The sequence below is a fragment of the Aristolochia californica genome, unplaced genomic scaffold (genome assembly GCF_029961685.1).
Source record: "Aristolochia californica isolate CCGP_79_NKW_82.1479 unplaced genomic scaffold, dmAriCali1.0.hap1 SCAF_16, whole genome shotgun sequence".
NCBI lineage: Eukaryota > Viridiplantae > Streptophyta > Magnoliopsida > Piperales > Aristolochiaceae > Aristolochia > Aristolochia californica.
The window spans coordinates 18590361-18611204 of record NW_027181837.1 but is presented as its reverse complement, the minus strand read 5'-3'; the positions used below and the strand labels follow the sequence as shown (position 1 = coordinate 18611204).

General features: G+C 38.9%; 1 protein-coding gene across 1 annotated transcript in view; it reads right to left on the bottom strand.

Moving 5' to 3' along the window:
- The window catches only part of LOC137953403 (crossover junction endonuclease EME1B), a 34433-nt gene extending 14279 nt beyond the window's left edge, over positions 1-20154 (bottom strand). Inside the window, exons 1-5 of the mRNA XM_068800789.1 lie at positions 19733-20154; positions 11449-11843; positions 9764-9922; positions 6573-6726; positions 6375-6484 (exon numbers count right to left, since the gene is read on the bottom strand). Of these exons, the coding sequence (XP_068656890.1) occupies positions 6375-6484; positions 6573-6726; positions 9764-9922; positions 11449-11843; positions 19733-20003 (1089 nt within the window). The 5' untranslated portion in view covers positions 20004-20154. The remainder of the gene's footprint in view (positions 1-6374; positions 6485-6572; positions 6727-9763; positions 9923-11448; positions 11844-19732) is intronic.
- Between the last annotated feature and the right edge of the window lie 690 nt (positions 20155-20844).

The following is a 20844-nucleotide window of genomic DNA, read 5'->3' as shown; positions in this document are numbered from 1 at the left end:
ATTTGCAGATCTAGGAATATAATTCCATTTATAATTTAAAACAGAAGTTAAACTACATATATCGTAAAACATATCCCAATGCCGCCACGGAGGACGTTCATTATTTGCGCACCAATTGATAACAACTTTTGAGTCACCTTCAATACAAAAGGGCCCAGAAGTACGACTTTTGAAAATCCGAAGTCCGTTAAATAATCCGGCAAATTCAACAGTTATAGAGTCCGAATTTCCAATTGGCCCGACATAGGAAAAGAGAAGAACTTCATTTTCATCATGAACAACAGCCCCGAAACTTGCAGGGCCCGGACAACCATATGCGCTACCATCAAAGTTCAATTTAAAATGGCCAATAGGGGGGAGAGGACCAAATCGCCATACGAGGGGGACCTTGCAGGATAGGACATTCTGGCAATTATTCGCAAGTTTTCTCAGAAGTTTGATCCACGAAGATCACAGAATTCCTTACGCAATAAAATCCACGAAGTAACTTGACCGATAATTTTTTCAACCAATATTTCTCTCGAAATAAACTTTAGGTTGAATTTTCGATTATTCCTTTCTTTCCATAATGCCCATATAAGATGCCACACACAACAAGATATTAGTAATTTTTCGAGTTTTGGAAGGCTGGTATTTGTAATTGAGAGGATGGTTGAAGGGAGATTTTGAGAGGAATAAAATTGGAGATCGATTTTGTTTAAAAGGCTAGTCCACACAAAAAAGGCATACTCGCAATGTAGAAGGATGTGGGTGGTTGTCTCCATAGAAGTTTGGCAAATGGGGCAAAGAGGGTCTGGGACATGGGCACCTCTTTGAATTAGGGTGTCTGAAGTGAAGACTTTGTTCCAATATGCAGTCCAAATAAAAAATTTAGCACGTGGGGGAGCATGCAGAGTCCATGCAATGGCAGATGGATGGTTGATTTGTGGATGGTTGGTACAACTTAGGAAGCAATAAGCAGTAGAAGTTGAAAAATTACCTTTTGAGTTAGGCATCCAAATAAGAGTATCTGGCGAATTTTTTAGACTTACCGAAGAGAGCATGGTAATGAGGTCAGAAGCTACCAAGGCCTAAGAGTCCAACAATGATCTTCGGAGATTTAGGTTCCACCCTCTTGAATCAGTTCGCAGGTCCGAAATAGAAGCTTCAATATTTCTTGCCAAATTTGAAAACAAGTTGTGGCTGTTGTTGAATCTATGTGCACCAGTCCACCAATCGGTTCAAAATCTTGTAAACCCGTGCCCGAGTAACATTTTACAACAGATTTGAAAGCAGGTAATAACTTTACAATTTTTTTCCATACGGGAGACAACTTATTACAACGCCCACCCTCAATCCACCAACCCAACAATTTATTTTCTTTTGCCGCAACAAATTTTCTCCAAATTAATTTAGAAGATAAGTTAAACTTCCAAATCCATTTAAGTAACAAAGCTGAATTTGTAGTGACAGTATCCCAGATCCCAAGCCCACCAAAAGATTTTGATTTACATACCTCAGCCCATTTCACCAGAGAGTATTTCCTTTCCCCATTCGGTCCTCCCCACAAGAATTTTCTTTTGAGCAATTCAATTCTTTGGCAAACAGAGGCAAGACATCGATAAAGGGAAAGAAAATAGGAAGGAATTCCATGCATACAGAACCTAATGAAAACCAATTTACCAGCCTTGGATAAAAATCTTCCTCTCCAAGTGGCCAGACGTCCTTCCAAACGCTCAATAATGGGATACCAAGAGCTTTTGGAGGGTAATGTAGGCGATAAAGGCAATCCCAAATATGAACATGGAGGCATTGCAATTTTACATCCCAAGTATTGAGCCATGGAATTTAACACAGTAGGATCAATATTAAAGCCAGTAATTGAGGATTTTGACTAGCTAACTTTCTTACCAGAGGAGAGTTCAAATAAATTTAACATAGCTTTAATATGAGAAATTTCTGCTAACGTACCTTCGCCAAAGAGAATAGTATTGTCAGCATATTGAAACAGGGAGATATCTTGAGTTGGATCATCCAAGATTGATTTCAGCCACCCAGATTTTTTTGCAAGATGGACCATAGAGGCAAGATGTTCAGCAATGAGAGTGAGGATGAACAGAGACAAAGGGTCCCCTTGCCGAATACCTCTTGTGGCATTAAAATACCCACAAGGTTTACCATTAACTAACACAGAATATGATACATTCGAAATGCAGCTCCTCATCAAAAAATTCCAACGTGTCCCAAATCCCATTTATGAAATAGTTGGTTAACAAGTTTCCAGTTCACACGATCAAATGCTTTTTCAAAATCAAGTTTCAGGACAAATCTGGGCTTTTTCGAATTTTTGAATGAATCCAGTAGTTCATGTGCAGCCATGGCAGGATCAAGGATATTTCAGTCACGTATAAAGGCACTTTGACAAGGGTTGATGATCTTTGGAAGAAGGAATCTCAAACGATTGGCAAGAATTCGTCCAATGATTTTGTAAAAACTTTGGTGAGACTAATGGGCCGAAAATCTTGAGGTAAAGAAGAGTTAGCTTTTTTTGGAATAAGGGCTACAAAAGAAGCACACAAAGCCTTGTCAGTGATCCCCATTTGGTGAAAATTTCGAACAAAAGCAAAAACATCATTTTTTATGACCTCCCAAAATTTTTTATAGAACTCACCATTGAAGCCGTCTAGACCAAGGGCTTTATCTTTCGAGAGGCCAAGAGTAGCAGCCTCGATTTCCTAAGTACTCAATGGCCGTTCTAGGAAGTCGGCATCCGAAGAGGAAATACTGTTATAATCAAGTTGGTAAAGGGTAGGACGGTTGAAGCACTCCTCAGAGTAAAGATTTGTGAAAAACTTCACAAGAATGTTAGCCATCTCAAGGCTATCCGTGATCACCTGGTCCCCCTGACGGAGAGAGGTGATACAGTTAAACCTTCTTCTAACCGAGGCAATAGCATGGAAAAATTTAGTGTTTCCATCCCCCTCGGCCAGCCAACGAAATCTAGCTTGCTACTTCCAGTACATGATATCATTTCGGAAAATACTTGGCAGCTCAAGATTTAATTTATTTCAAAGAGACACATCAAGGGAAGAAAGGGACCTTTGTTCTTCGAGGAGATCCAACTCAGATAAGCGCCGGCAGATCCAATTTTTTTGAGAAACAGCAGCAGAGAGTTGGTTGAGAGACCATTGGCGGATTTTTGTCTTCAAAGCTTTGAGCTTCAAAGGGAGCGTCCAACCCGGGTTAGGGTGATGAGAGAGCTCTTGCCACCATCCAGCAAGATTGGAGGTGAAGCTGTCAGAGAGGATCCAAGAATTCTCGAATCGAAACAGAGATCTACCCCATGCAGGAGGATGGGTGTTGATTTGGATCGGCCAGTGATCAGACCCTATCTTGTTGAGAACTTGACCAGTAGAGTTGGGAAAATTTTGGAGCCATTCATTATTGGCAAGAAAACGATCTTGTTTGGAGATGACAGGGGGGTTCTGGCCATTTGACCATGTGAATTTTTTTCCAGAGAGGTATTTCGGACAATTCTAGATTGCACACGAGATCAGAGAAGGCTCGCATATTGGAGGCGGTTCGAATGGCAGGAGGGCTTTTTTCGGAATGTTGGAGGATGGCGTTGAAATCCCCAGCCAGGAGCCAGGGTAGGTCCCAGAGTTGGGTGAGGAGGAGGATTTCTTCCCAAAAAGATACACAAAGGCAGTAACGAGTTGGCCCATATATGCCAATAAGAGCCCAAGAAACCCCCAGAGAACGGTCTCGAAATTGAATTCCAATGGAAAAAAGACCAGGATGAGAAATAACAGCTTCAACAGATTTCGGGTTCCAGAGGACAAGAATACCTCCAGATTGCCCAACAGCATCAACTTTTGCCCATTCAGGGTGAGGATCTTACCATAATTCCCAGGCAACAAAATTATCAAAAGATTGTAGTTTGGTTTCAACCAAAATTACAATACTAGGCTTAGATTCAAAAAGGGTTACCTTGATGATTGCACGTTTAGAACGTGGTCCAATTCCTCTGACGTTCTAGGAAAGAACAATCATTTCGGGGCAGCTGGGGAGATATCCTCATCTAGGCTTAGGAGACTGTCATGGAAATATTTGCAGAATTCCCACGCTAATTTGGTAATTTCCTCGAACTCCTGCGGAGGAAACTCTTGCTCTTGCTCTTTGACGAATCGGATGAAGTCCATTTGGGGGTCAGTCTGAGCTATTTGAGCGAAGTTGGCCAAATAATCAGTTTTTGGAGGGGGAGCGGTAGACAAAGGGCTAGTCGGAATGTTAGGCTTTGGCAACAGGCGCTTTTCTTTTTTTTCTTTTTTTGTCTTCCTCCTTCTAGAGTAAGTGTGAGTGAACGGAGTAATGGGAGGTTTCTTCTTCAGACTTTTTTTGTGGGAGAATGGGACAGTTGAAGGGGGGATGGAGATGCAGTAAGGGATTCATGATTGCAGGCTGGATTTTTTGGGGAGTGTACGTTGTCAAGTCGAATGATAGTCGGTTAATTGAAAAGGGGCCTGACGGCCGGCGAATGGAAGGGGGGTGATGTGAAGATGGGTGCACTTTCCGAGGAAGGGGGGTTATCTCCTGTTTGGAAGAAAATTGCCAAATTTTTACCAACTTTCAAGTCAGCCGTCAAATGCTACATCGGGTGCGGAAAAGAAACTCTATTTTGGACGGATTGGTGGATAGGCTCAAGCTATTTGAAGGATAGTCATCAACGTCTTTATCAATTATCAAGATCTCATAACACGATGGTTTCTGACCATTGGCAGCCTTCGGGTGGCTGGAATCTACATTTAAGGCGAGCATTGAATGATTCTGAAGCACTGGAAGCCACTAGCCTGGTCAAATTGCTCTCAAAAGTGACATTAAAAAGCTCTACTGACACACTCATCTAGGTGCCAAACAAACAAGGTATGTTCTCCACTGCTTCTGCGTACCACCATATGATTTCATATCTGACTCCCCAAGCAGCACATCTTGCTGCCTTTGCATGGTCCCTACCTATTCCTCCTCGAGTTAAGTTCTTTATCTGGACGATATGCCGCAAGAAAATCTTAACCTCTAACGCTTTACAAAGACGTGGCATTAATGTTCCAAACCCAGAATGCCCGTTTTGTAATTCATCTCCTAAAATAGCAGATCACACGCTTCTGCACTGTGCATATGCTCATAAGATCTGGACCGAATTGATGGATAAAATCGGTATATCATACTGCCCATCTCAAGATTTACATAACACCATCCTAACTTTGGTTAGCTCTCGTCTCCCAAAATTGGGAAAAATTTTAATCTCTTGTTGTGTTGGACACATTGCATGGAATTTATGGAAAGAAAGAAATAATCGAAAATTCAATCAGGAAGCCCTCCCACGGAAAATTCTTTGTGATCAGATTATCGGTCAAGTAACCTCTTGGGTTCTCCAACGCAAAGAATTCTATAACTTGAAAGGGACAAACATGCGAGGAAATTGGCGAAATGTGGCAGGTATGTCTATTCCGACAAGAGCCCCTGAAATGGTTGAATAGTCCAACCCCCCTCCTGGGCACTTTAAACTAAATTTTGATGGAAGTGCTCTTGGATGTCCGGGACCGGCTGGTTTTGGCGGAGTTATTCACGATGAACAAGCCAATCTTATCTTCACATATGCGGGTCCAATTGGTGTATCTGAGTCTACTAGCGCGGAATTATATGGGCTATACAACAGTCTAAAACTTTTCAAGCAAAAAAAGGATGATGCTCTCTTAGTTGAAGGAGATTCTCAAGTCATTATCAACTGGTGCACAAAGCCATCCAAAACTCCTTGGCATCATTGGGAGTTATTTGAGGAAATCTATAAGTTAATTTTTGTCTTACATTGTACTTGGAAACATGTTCCAAGATCAGCTAATCACTTAGCCGATGCTCAAGCTAAAAAAGACGTTTCCCTCCAACACCTTGTTGTGGAGGAAATGTCTCTTTAGCTTTAAGGGTTGTAATCTTTTTTCTTCAGTAATACATTTACACTTACTTCTCAAAAAAAGTTTCCTAGTTTGAATAAATCTCTAATAGTGAAACATATTAGAACTCGTACAAGGAGTCTGCTTCACTATTATACTCAAATTACTATGAGATTCCCATTATTGACCACAAGTTCCACAAAAGAAGAAGAATATAGTATATACTACGACATTTTTGGGTAAGAACTCAATGACGATAACACATTCAAGGTGAAACCAGACTCAATATCAGCACATTTAAGTTGATAATAATCACCTATATTAAAAAACATTGATAAAGAAAACATTATATACATCTAAAAAGATGTCTAAGAAAATTGAAAAGAAATATGAGTTCAGATATGATGCCCTCACATTCTTTTTAAGGAAAATTTCAAATTCAAGTACCTGAAAAATTTGGTCAGGAACATGCATCTTCCACAAAACTGTCCTTTCAATTGGATTTGTAGTCACGCGGAAAGTGATACCTTTTTCAGCAAACCTAGTAAGGAGATAACCTTATAAAGAAAGTCAAGCAATCCATCAGCATACTAGCATATTCACAGGTACAATAGTGAAAGATAATCAAGCGAGAATTGAGTTTACCTCCAACAGATCCTGCTTCAACAACTTTTGTGTCAATCTCTGCTACTATAGATTCCAGTGCAAACTTCCCCTTTTCCCACTTTTCCTGTTCCTTCTGCAGTTTCTTCATTTTTGCTGCTTCAGCCTTTAGAGCTTCTCGTTGCAACATCTCTTGCTGCCACACAGAAAGTCATTTATTGAAGAGGTGGCAATGGGTACTGTCCGAATCGGGTCAACCTGATAGGTAAACTGGTTGACCCATGCCTGACTAATAATCAGGTCAGAAACACAGACAATAAAACATCTATATATATGAAAGGAAAAACAAAGATGTACCTTTTACCCAAAAAATATTTCACAGATTCATAATTTACACACTTGTGTTTCACTGTTCGCCACCATAACTCGAAAAGATGACATTGTTGTCGGAATGAGGTCAACGCTCTTGGCAACTTTCCTATAGATGAAATTATGTGTGCTGTCACTATCCAACAGCACCACCAACAGAGTCTTTTTTATGGCTCCCATCAATTCCAAAGTGGTTGGGTATAAGGTCCCTACCATAGCCTGAAGGGGCATCATGGAGAACGTAAAAGAGTGAACTTAGGGTTTTGGAGGGAGAGAGAGAGAGAGAGAGAGAGAGAGAAAGAAAGAAAAGAGGAGAAGATTCAAAGTTCTGGAACGACTCAGGTTGGGGGTCGAGCTCGACCACCCAGGTCTTTTATAGAGTTCTGAAATAAAAATTACAGAAATGCCACTTTTCACTTAAAAACACTTGTTCAAATTACACACTTGTTGAAATAAAAACCATTATATCTCCCCGCATACTTGTTCAAATTACATGAAAATTGGAAGTAAAGATAAAACTAAATACATAGAACAAGATAGTGTACCATTATAGTCTCTCCTCTTTTCGGCACTTTCCAGATGGTATTGGGGACACATTTGCGAAGAATTGGCAAGTTGCTTCTCTCTGTATATCTTGCCCATATCCTGTGGTGTATTTGGCAAGAGCGAAACAATTGGAGGTTTAATCTCATGCATTTGGCAAGAGCGAAACAATTGGAGGTTTAATCTCAAATTCAGCAACCTGGAAAGTACTATCTCTTGCACAATTGGAATGACCTCTAGCTGGTTGCATACTAGGAAGGAATTTGCCCCTCAAGCAGGAATATCCCTTCACTGGAATTGGAGTCTTCTGGCTCATATGGCGGGTTCTCAAAAGGTGCCAGCCATGGCCGAATGAGAGCCTCTCCCTTGCGACTGCATAAAGTTAAATTTTGATGGAAGTGCTTTGGGGTGCCCAGGACCAGCCGATGCAGGTAGAATCTTCATAAATCACAGAGGAGAGACTATTCTTTCATATGTAGGGCCGGATGGTATTGCTAACTCCAATACCACAGAAGTGACTACCCTTCTCCATGGATTGGAAATTTTCAAGGACCGTCTTCATGGAAAGCCGATGATTGAAGGGCATTCTAAAGTTGCCATTAGTTGGTGCTCCAGCACGGCCTCCCCCCTGTGGCGACAGTGGCCCACCATTTCTTCCATAGCAGACATTGTATATTCTATTTCTTGTACATGGAATCACATTCCTAGGTCAGCCACCCTTGTACGCTCGGTTGCGATCGGCAATGATGTGGCTCGATTTTTACAATCCATGAACACTGGTTTGAAGCCATTCGAACCCAAATACCTTTGTAACAATGATAATCACACGTTTGAAGAAACATGTGCTTGAGATTTTCAAGTTGAGCCAGCAATTAAAGTGGGAGCTAATCAAGTAATCAAGAGTGAAAATCAGCATTAGTCACCAATCCCACTCAAGGTTCTCCCAAACAAGATGGTCGGAGTAGAAGAAGAGGTCGTAATGGAAGTGGCCGGGGCAAAGGCCATGGAGAAAGGAAACGTGTCCATTGTGGATATACTAATTTCAAACTATAAAAAATTAATGAGAAAAGGAGGAAAGAGAAGGAAAAATAGAAGAGAAGAAGTGGAAGCAGCATTGAATAGAGCGGCAACCATTATGGTCTGGGATCAACCCTCAATTAACTTATATATCACTTATGAAAAAAGATACAGTGACAAATGTGCCCCTTTGCACGTAAACCTTGAAATCTCTCTAATTACACCACAAAATGAAACAAAAATTTAAACATATAATGTAAAAAAGAGAAATATGAAGATTGTAGAAACTGTTCAAATGTTGTGTAATTTGAATATGTATATTGGGAGATATAAGGGTTTAAATGAAATGTTAAGTAAATAGGGGCATATTTATAATTGTCATCATCTTCCAAGACCATCTCGTTGGGCCCCTCATCATTGAAGGAGATTCTAAGGTTGTCATCAATTGGTGTGCAAAAGGAATTCGCCCTCCCTAGAGACATTGGGACATTTATTTCAAAATTTGTAACATAATTTCTCTTCTAAATGGTACATGAACACACACCCCAAGATCTGTCAATCATTTGGCAGACTTATACGCTAAACGGGGATCTTCCTTCTAACACCTTTTTGTGAAGGTTGGCCCACCCCAATAGGTTGTATTTCTCTCTCTGATTTATTGAATATTCACACACTTTCCTTCAAAAAAAAAAGTGTTCATGGAGTTTATAGATTAACCCATTACCAAGAGCTCATTTTCAAATGGCATAGAATTATCTGAGATGTTTCAAGATAAATCTTGTGAGGATTTTCCATAAATTGACTCACTACACTGACTGAAAATGAGATATCTGACCTGATCATAGTTGCATAAATCAACTAACCAACTAGTGTAGTGTACACTGTCTTGTCTGTTACAAAGGGATTCCTTTCATCAAAAATATTATGACCCACAGCCATAGGTGTTTCTATTGGTTTAGCTCAATTGTGATTCGATTGTTTGACTAGATTATTGTGATTTGCTTGAGGCTGAGTTTCGTGCCCTTCGTACCCTTTAAGAAGAGTCCTAAAGTAAGCTTTAAAATTTTTTTGAAATGATGATGATTTTATTACGAAGGAAAGCAAAAGAGTACATTAAGGGAGGCCTCACCTAACAACAAGAAAGCTTTAAACTTTAAACATAGTTATTTATTACTACCCTCTAAAGTTTTCAAAATCAAAAAACTTTAAAACTCAATGATACTATTTTGCATGTTTTACAGGCCAATAGTATAGTAGTATATCAATTAAACAGTGTGGTAAACAAATTGAGAAAAAAAACTAACCTCTCTTTTATCTTTCTTTTCCATTCTTTGTTGTTCCTTTCTTGCTGCTTGCTCTACTTTTCGTCTTTTCTTCTCAATATTGATTGCTTTAGTCACATCTTTCTGCTTTGCTGCATCACCTAATTGCTCCACAATGACTTTTTCATGCATAGTCTGAACCTATTATAGAAGCATGAAAAAGATGAGATTAAAAGAGCCTTCTTTTGCGAACTCACACACCATAATTTTTTTATTTAAAGTTTGAACCCAAGACCTAGTACAAACCCTCCACATGGGCATTGAGCCAATGACTCAAATCCAATCCTTTGCCTAGATACACACCATATTTATAATCACAGTGCAAGATATGCAAAGCATATTCTTGAAATACAGCTAAAGTTGGACATGAAATCTGACTTCATGAACCACGATTAACATAAGAGTCCTTACTGAAGGATTTTTTTTCAAAAAAGAATTATATTGAGCAGAGGGAAGCCTGGGAGTAAAAACAGTTAAATAAACATGAAAAAAAAAAATGCTTAGATACCACTTGTCATCTTCCCATTTAACTTCTTCTCTTTTTATGAAATCTTCCCATTTAACTTAAACAACAAGAACAAAATGACATAAATGCCACGTCTATGATAGTAATCATCTCCCCGTATAACATGCCTTATTGAGACGGCAACTCATCAATGGTGACCTGAATCATTCATGATGGGTTGTTCAAATGTCAACGGGCTAATCCATGGGTCTCACAAGATGAAACAGGCCCCACATGAAGATACGGAAAATATGTTGACATTAAAGAGAAGGCAATGTACCTACGCTTTTAAGCATTTTTCATTATATATCTAAATCATGGTTTAATTAACTGAGGTAAAAGTGAAGAGAACACAGTAACATTTTTTTTCCTACCGGCTCATGACTAGCTACTTTACTACTGCAGGGGTTTAAATATCACTTTGGATGAGCCAAAAAGAGAAACACTGATCTATTAAATCTCAATAGAACAGCTTAATCTGGGTGTTATTAGTGGGAGGTGTTGAGTTCAAGACCCAGCCTTGATACTAATGTAACTTATCTTGCAACTTAGAATAAAAAAATAGTATACAAATTCACATGCTACCTACTGTAAAAGAACATTTCAGAAACCAATTATAACTATATAAATGCACACCATTCATAAAGTATAAGATCATTAGTGCTCATCACATAAATCAAGAAAAAGACGTACTAAAAACAAAAACAAAAAAAAACTGTAAAACTACGGATAAATAAATCTTCTAACAAAGGCAAATGCAAGTGCTAATTTTTCCCTAACCTATCGGAAAAGTTCTAACAAGCATTGGTTAAATTAGATAGTAGATTCATGGCACTAGCATTCATTGAAAATGTGGAAAAATATTGGAACACTTACATTCAAGTCACATCTAATGAAAAAAACATGATAAGTGGAGCTTTAGGGATCTAATGGGTTTGCTTATCTCCTCTATTAATCAACATGACAACAAAACTTTCCTATCTGAACACAGCAGAAGGGTCATTGCCAAATAAGAATCATGTCACCAGACACCTTTAGAAGAGGTTATGACATAGAGAAAAAGTTCCGTTAATTATAGGAAAGCAGACCATGGACCAAATGGCTTAGCAGTGTATCCAGATATATAACTTTTTCTTAGCTGGCTCAAGGAAGAAAAGATTACCATGGAAAGAGTCGTATCAAAGGAGCAGCTATTATGAGTTGGATTGTCCTCAATAATTTGAAGAACAGTTTGCTGGTTACTATCACCAAAACAAAGCTTGGACTTGGATTCTGCATCATTGTCACCATAGGAAACAGATTTGAGAATGCTGGAGGAAACTTTATTCTCTGCATCAGTCTTATGATCAGCAAACAAAAGAGAGTCCCAGTCATTAGTGCTTCTCTTTGCTTCTTTCTCCCCAAGCATCACTAACCCAATATAGTCATTTTGAGAACCCTTACTGAGAGAACTTGCCGAAGTAGAGAGGCTCACAGTATCATTTTCCTTTGAACAATCACGGTGAGAAGTACCTTCAGACTCATTATCAGACTCCAAACAAATCAGACCAGCAATTCCTGTCAAATAAAATACATGCCATAGCTCCAAACGTAAGTATATACTCCTTATATAAATATCATTAGATCAATTATAGTCTGCACACTCAACTAGAAACAATATACAAGAGCCTCAAAGAGGCAAGGTGCATCCCACACAAAATTATTGCCAATTGAGGCTACCTTAGAATTGAGAATTTGTTATGAGCTGATATGACAGAAGTATTTCTTGTTATCTCTTGAATCTTATCATAATAAAGAAGGAGATGCCAACATGGGCAGTTATGATCTAGAACCTGCTAATAACCACTCTTACAGTTACTTTCCACGATCACAAAAATCAAAAGCCACTCGGATTGATATACAACCAATGAAGAACACCTAAGAACTCTACTTTAGTGAAGAGAAATGGGCACAAATATGCTCTAAACACAGACCCATCAGGACTATGAATATTACCCACGAACCAGCAGGCCCTTGATCTGGCATGAGCAGATCTCCTTATTCAGCTTTAAAAATTTTGAATCTGCAAGAAAAAGGTGAAAACAAAAAAAAAAAAAAACTTCTATTTGGCATACAATAGGTTTGGAACAGCTATATTCTCTTTCATTAGATGAAATACATTTAACTTTGCTAATTGCATAAAACCCCTACGATATAAAAGAAGAAGAATCACTTAAAAATGACTGGACAAAAACATCCTTTTTACTTAAAACTCTTTCTACTTTTTTTTTTTTTATGAAAGTGCATATATTAATAACAAGAGGGGAAAATACAAACCTAGAGTGTTGGAGAGACACACCCTCCTTAGCTTGAGAGTCTGCTAGGTGATTAGCAGAGCGAGGAATGTGGTTCCATATACAGTTTAAACCAGAAAGTAAATTACAAATTTCATTGAACATATCCCAATGACGCAACGGGGGGTGACCATGGTTAGCACACCAATTGATGACTACTTTTGAATCGCCTTCAATAAAAAGGTGGCTAGAGATGTGGCTAGAAAAGACCTTGAGCCCATGCAAAAGGCCAGAGAGTTCTACAGTAGTAGAATCTGAGTTGCCGAGGGGACCTGCATATGAGAAGAGGAGATCGCCATTTCCATTGTGGATAACACCACCGAATCCTGCAGGACCCGGGCAGCCTAAAGCACTGCCATCAAAGTTGAGTTTTGTGTACCCAAGTAGAGGGGGGATTCATGTGGCCATAGTAGGGGGGCAAGAGGGCAGGGACATCCCAGCAAAAAATTGCCAATTTCCTCTAAAGTTAGAGTCACTGAATTTTTTGAATTCTTTTCTGTTTAAGAGCCAGACAGAGACTTCACTAGAGATTTGCTCAGTCAAAACCTCAATAGGACAAGATTTGAGTTTGAATTTCCTTCTATTGCGCTCTTTCCAGAGAGCTCAAATATTATGACCAATACAGCAAGATAAGATCATTTTCCCTAATTTTGGGAGCTTCGTACTGACTAGGGAGAGACAGTGTCAGCAATGTTTCCAAAGGCACAAAATTGAAGGTCAACTTTGTTTAAAAGGGAAGTCCAGACTAGGTAGGCAAACTAACATGAAAGAAGGACATGTGTTGCTGTTTCTGGGGTATTTATGCAAAAGGGGTAGTGAGGGTCCAAGACAGAGGTGCCCCGACGAATTAAAGCATCAGAGGTTAAGATTTTGTTTCTGCAGGCAGACCAAATGAAGAGCTTAGCACGTGGGGGGGCGAGCAGATCCCAGGCATACGAAGCAGGGTGTTTTGGGTGGGCTGAGAGGTTATTTAAGTATGTATAGGCAGAAGATGTGGAGAAAGACCCCTTGGGACAAGGAGTCCAGATTAGAGTATCATTGGAGGTATTTGGTTATCTGGTTGGAAGAGTGAGAAGGAGTTGGGATGCAAGGAAGGTTTCAGTATCAGTGAGATGTCTTCTAAGGTTTAGATTCCAGTCCCCATTTCTGACCAGCTATCCGAGATATTGATCTTTGAGTTACCTAAGAGGTCAAAGCTATTTTTTAGGGGGGATTAGCCAACCCACCAGTCATTCCAGAATTTTGATGTATTTCCATTTGCAATGTAACATGTTGTAGCCATTTTGAATTTGGGGAGGAGTTGAGCTATTTTTCTCCAAGCGGGTGAGAAAGAGCGAATTCGTCCTCCTTTTGTCCACTAGCCAAATGGGAGATTTGCCTTCTCCCTTACAAAAGCTCTCCAAATCAAATGATGATTCATATTAAATTTCCAAATCCATTTAAGCAACAAAGCAGAGTTTGTTGTGGATGTATCTCGGATTCCCAATCCACCTAATACTTTTAGCTTGTGAACCTCCTCCCATTTAACCAAATGACATTTTTTTCCATCGTTTGGACCGCCCCAAAGGAAACGTCTCTTTAGAAGCTCAATTATGTTTCTGATTGACGCTAGGCAATGGAACATAGACAAATAATAGTTAGGGATTCCTTGTAAACATGATTTGATGAGAGTTAACTTGTCTACTTTTGAGAGAAATTTCCCCCGCCAGGTGGCAAGTCTTAGAGGGGAGACGTGGGGTTAGAGGAAGCCCCAAATAGGTTCCAGAGGATGATTCAATACGGCAACCAAGATAGCTGGCCATAGAGTTGAGAAGACCAAGCTCAAAATTGTAACTAGATATAGAAATTTTCTCCCAGCTGATTTTGTCCAGATGAGATTTCAAATAAGCTCAGCAAAGCACTTAAATTATGAATTTGATTGAGGGTGCCATCACAGAAAAATATAGTGTCATCTGCATATTGGAGGAGGCTAATATCGAGAACAGGGTTAAGAGAGACAGGGCTTAGCCATTCAGATGTTTTAGCCAGACGGATCATTGCGGCTAATTGTTCTCCAATGAGAGTAAACAAAAGTGGGATAGGGGATCCCCCTACCTGAGTCCCCTAGAGCCTTTGAAGTATCCACAAGGTTTGCCATTTATTGGGACAGAGTAGGAGACGTTAGAGATATAGCTTCTCATCCAGAATCTCCAACCAATGGGGAAACCCATCTTATTGAGGAGGTGGTCAACTAATTTCCAATTAACTCTGTCAAAGGCTTTTTCAAAGTCAAGTTTGATAACCACTCTTGGGTTTGTTCAATTTCTTGTAGGAGTGAAGGATTTCATGGGCGGCCATAGATTGATAAGCTTCAAATAACCAACCAAAGGAGGAGATTGATGCAGTACATTAATGATGTTGAAGAATTAGCTCAATAGTACTTTTTTTTTATAAAAATGATAATATATAAAATAAGAGAAAAACAAGCTACATTAAAGCGGGCCTCCAATTACAACTAGAGATTGAAGGGAGGTCCCATGCTTAGCCGAACCATCAGCCAAAGAGTTGGTTGAGTGGGGAACATGGAACCAGTTACAAGTAAGGTTGGAGACGAGGTCAGCAATACAATGGTAAACGTGCCAATGCCGCCAAGGGGGAGTTGCAGTGGAAGAGCACCATTGGAAGAGCCGATTCCTTTCCCTTATCCAAGAAGCACACCTCTTTATTTAGCCACCGAGAACCTAAATGTTGTTGAAAAGAAAATATGGGAGTCTTATATAACTCTCACAGTAAGAAGTCTCATAGAGCCAGAATTAATATGGTGGAGTCTTACGAGAGTCTCATAGGAGAAGGTCTCATAGAAAAGTTTTTGTTAAGTGTTTCAGTTATGTTAGTTTTCTATTTATGTTCAATTGTTCTAGAACTTATCCTTTAGTATTTAAATTTTGGGTATAACTGGGATAAAAGCAATTTAATTGTAATTGGATTCTACTTGTTTCCCTATAATAAATAGAGGCTCATTGTACATAAATTACATCAAGTCAATAAAGTTTTTCACTTTTCCCGAAATTCAACATGGTATCAGAACAGGTTTTGTGAGTTGACTCGATCAACCCACAAAAATATTGTGATATTTTTCTGATCTATCATCTCTAGTAGTTTAGGTTTTTATTTTATCTTTTTTTCTTTCATTCCTGTTCTAGTACCCGTTGTTTTCTTGGCGTTCGCACCTCCATACTAAACTTTTCATATTGAAAATTATATATTGACGAAAAAATCTTGGAGTCTAATTTCAAACTCAAAAAGAAGTTTAGCAATCAGAGGTTTCTACAAAGAGAAATTGATATTTCAAGCAGCAAAGCTTAGACTGCAAGAGAGGTTTGAGCAACAACAAAAAACTTCAACTTTTTAGTTGTTTCATACCATCAAGAACGAGACTTTATATGGAGAATTATACATCAAAAGAAAGATTTATAAGTCTATTTTCTTACTTATCCAACCAATTCTCAATCTGAGTTTTCTCAAGGGAGATATCGATCTCGAAAGATTCAATAGACATGTTGGCCAAAGAAGAAAGAGTACTCAATTTGGCCAGATTAAAGAGTCCAAAATTTATCAAATTCTTTCTCTCAAAAGAAGTATATTTTATGAAGAAAAGTTATACTTGGAGAGAGAGGAATAATCACCGCTTCAATTGCAAATCTAGCACGATTGAGGAGGGCATTTGCACTACCACTGTCTAATTTCTACTTGGCTCCATATCCAGAGGGAATTTGACAACCTATACAATGTTCCTCTCCGCACTAACTAGAATGTGATTGCCAGGATGGCTGTCCCTTCTAGAGCGCCTGTGTTAGTGGAATGGTAGCCCCCCCTCCCCCAGATTCATTAAGCTCAATTTTGACGGTAGTGCCCTTGGTTGTCCTAGAATTGCGGATTATGGGGGTGAGTTTCGTATTGCGGATGGGACCGCTCTTCTATCCTACTCCAGACCTCTTGGTGTGACAGATTCCACAACTGTTGAGCTCTCCGGACTCCTACATGGTCTTATTCTCTTCCGAGGCCGTTTCAATGGCCCTCTCATCATTGAAGGAGACTCAAAGTTGTGATTGGATGGTTTTCTACACCTTGGGACCCTCTGTGGCAGCATTGGGATATTTTTTTGGACATTTCAGAAATTGTATCTTCTATCTCTTGTACTTGGTCAGTAAATTTTTTTGTTGATACTTGTGTTAAGAGATTTTTTTTTCATCAAAAAAAAAAAATCTCTTGTACTTGGTCTCATGTACCCGGATCAACAAATTCTGTTGTTGATACTTGTGTTAAGCTTGGAACTTCCCTGCAATCTCTTGTTGTAAGGGGAGCACTTCCTTAGTTCTGTTGTTGTTTTCCTTTGCTCTCAATAAAATCATCACTTTTTCAAAAAAAAAAAAAAAAAATTGCTTTGTTGTTAAAGTAAGAACATCGATCAAAATAAAACATGGAAATGTGGGATGAGGGAACTGGTTGGTCATCAGAATAATCACTAACACCATAAATCATGTAAAAGCAATCCTTCTCATAGGAGCTCAACAGTGCTCCCAAAACAATGCAAGAGATCAACATGTTTCTAACAATTCTACCAGATAGCAAGAAATAGTTTACGGATTTGACTGTTTAAGATCCTTAAGCTCCCACTTTGCATCTTCACAGACCAGATTCAAACTTAGAAGAAATGAGACGCAAGGTGAGTTAGACAGAGTAAAAGCAGGAGAGCAGTAGCCTGGGCTGCAAAAAAGACAATACTTGGACCAAGACGAACATGACAGCCTTACCAGCCTCTTAAGCTCAGCCTCAACATTCCACACCCACATAAATACAAGGAGACAAGGCTTTCATTGGAGACTTTCACGCAGAACAAAGACTTCATTCTTTCACTAGAAACAAGGAGATACAGTTATTGCCTTTTCTTAAGTGCGAACTAAGGAAGCAATGGTAGTGTTGCCTATGACAGCAGTTGGGCACGGACGCTGAAATCCAATATGAACTGAAACAGCCAAAAGGAGTGGAAAAGAGAGAAAGAGATGCTTTGGCTTTACCAATGGAAGTGCATGCATAGAGCAGTAGACCAAAATACCCCTAGACAATACTTCTCAATATTCTCCTTCCAACTAAGGAATATATATCAAATAGCCCAAGCTTGTCAAAAAATGCCTCAAATTCCTTTGTATCACGGGTCTTAATGAAGAATTCTTCAAGTTGATCAGTTAATCGAATTTATGAATTCACTATCTTCCCACTCATAAGAGCATTCTTGATAAAGTCGCAGTCTCCTTTAGTATGTTTGGCTCTCTTGCAAAACACTATGTTACAAGCAATAAAGATAATTGTTTGATTATCACATCCCATCACTATAAGTTATTCAACTATAAACCCAAATTTAAGAATAAGAGACTTAATCTACATAATTCACATACAATGTGGGTCATAGCTTAATAGTAGGCTTAATCATTAGACCAAACTACCACAATCTGTTTCTTGCTCTTCAAGCAACCACCTTACTTCTTATTGTTAGAAGATATAATTCGAGTTTATTTAATTTTCTTAACTATCTAGGAAAGTGTTTTCCTGTACAAACAAGATTCCTAGTATTTAAGGAACATCATGGTAAATTTGAATAGTATTAAATTTATATATAGGGAAGAAGGGTCTCTAAAACCTAATCTCTCAAAAACTTCCATTTTCTATAAATTTCATATGGTATCAAAGCAGATTATGGAGTACAATCCATGAGTTGGCTAGGTCAACTCACAAATTGTATTGTGTTCTTTAAGGTTTTTACTTGCATTATGTTCTCAAATAAGTTGTCCATTAGGTTCCAACAAATTAATCACAAAATTCCTCTTATTGCCAAAGTCACCTTCATCTTCTTAAACCAATCTCTCTTCCAATATTCTCTGAAGCTTAGTCCAAATTTGTCATATGGGTTCACCAAATGCCTATTACGCCAGTGTTCCACTTATCATCATCATGGACGAAGAAAGGAGTTGACCAGTTAATTCAATCAGAAACCTAATTTGAGAAAAAAGTAAAAATCGCTTCAAGGGATCTTCCAAACACAATGAATTTGAGAACCTTTGTGATTTTATTTTATTTTTAAATAGTGCTGAGTTATATTAACAATTTCAAAAGAGCAATATTACAAGGAGGGAAAACCGTCCCAAACAATGAGAGATTGTTGGGATGTTCCAAATTTAGCTAGCCTATCAACCAAGGAATTGGCTAATCTAGGAATGTGATTCCAATGTAAAAGAAATTGAGGATACAATGTCTACAATAAAGGAAATGATTGGCCAATGGCTCCAAGGAGGGGAAGCAGTTAGAGCAACAACTAATGATAACTTTAGAATCCCCTTCAATCAACAACTTTCTATGAAGAGGGTCCTTGAAAATTTTCAATTCATGATCAGGGCAATCACTTCAGCGGTGTTGGACTCAGTAATACAAATCGACCCCTTATAGGAAAGACCAGTCTCTCCTTTGTGGTTTCTGAAGACTCCCGCCGGCCCGGGGCATCCCAAAGCACTCCCATTGAAATTTAACTTAATGCAGTCGCTAGGGGGAGGCTCGCACAAGAGACAGTACTTTCCAGGTTGTTGAATTTGGAGGGCCTTTGTAATTGATTTCCTTTTAGTTAGAACTTAACATAAATGCAAACACTTAGTGGCAGATGGACAACATGGATGAAGACTTGCCCACGTCCAAGTAAATTACAGAGAAACAGAAGTACTGAAACAAACAATAGAGGATGAGATTAGAAGTAAGCCAAGGTGGACCAAACTGCATGAACTTATTCTACAACCACAATAGTTAGAAACTCGGACAATGGGACATTATAACGATTTATTTCATTCATTATGCTTAAATATCAACCTCCATACAGAATGAGGAAAATAATTAAATTTCAACGAAGAAATCCAAATGTTTCGAAAAATAACCCAGGATGTACCAGTAAATATCCAAAATCTTAATAAGCAAACTCCACAAGAAAAATCAACAACATAAGCTGTTAACATCAACACGACCACCACTCACAAGATTGCCTATTTTTTAACTAGGAGAAAACGACTGACTAAGCGAAGGATTATCATTTACCAGAGAATTTTTGCTCGGTACTGGTTCCAGGGGCAGCGCATCCAGTGGTGCATTTTACAAAAGATGAGTTGAGTTCTACCAGATTCGAGAGAGGCGTGTCTGAGACAAAAGAAGGCGTCGATTTGTAAGGAGTAAGGTCGTCGTCATCGATAATTAAAAGGGGGGCTTCTATGCATTCCACACTTTTCCTTTTCGGGCTTCCGGGCGACAAAAGAGTGACATCTTGATCTTCGCTAGACAGGACTCCTACAGGCCTAATTTCCGCCATCATAGAGCTACAATACCAGATACCGAACTAGGAAGCAGCGAGTTCGAAAAGCGCTAATTTTGTTCCTCGAGGTCGCTCGGGCACGCAGAATACTCGATTTCGAAATCCGCCGTACTGTCAAACGAGCGGGAATCGTTTTCATTATTCTCGTCGAATTTGTCTTATTTGATCTATCTACAGAGAAATGCTTAGCGCACTTGCTGCCGCATGAAAAATTTTCGCGTTTTTTTGTCAGATTTGATTTACCAACTGTCCACAAAAATATTTACAAAATTCCTGGCTCAATGTACCGTATCATCAGTCCATAACCACCGTCACTTCGAAAATGTGACATGGCAAAATTCCTATCAAATTTTTTAAGGTTTTTTTTTTAAGTTGTTGGTATCAGTCATACCGATTTCAAACTTGGTAACAAAGGATACTTTACTTCAACATTTATTTCAAACTCGATATTGATGATATCAAGTTTGAAATTTAATTTGAAACTCAATACAGGGATACAGACTTTCAAGTCGATATTGATGCAAATTTTAGGGCTCCATGTAAGGCGTGTGCTTCTAACGCATTGGAGTAAAAAATCCGTGTTTAAATAAGGATGGATGGATGATTGTTTGAGAGGAGGATTATTGGGTATACAACTAAAGTCTCACATTGACTAAAAGTGGGGAAGATCGTGGATATATAAGTGTGGACATTATCTCTATTGGTATGAGGTTTTTTTGTGTAAAGCCCAAGAGCAAATCCATGAGGGTTTAGGCCCAAAGTAGACAATATCATATCAATGTAGAGAAAGGTAGTATCCTTAGTCCTTACAGATTGCGTGTCGGTAATTTTTGTTGAAACT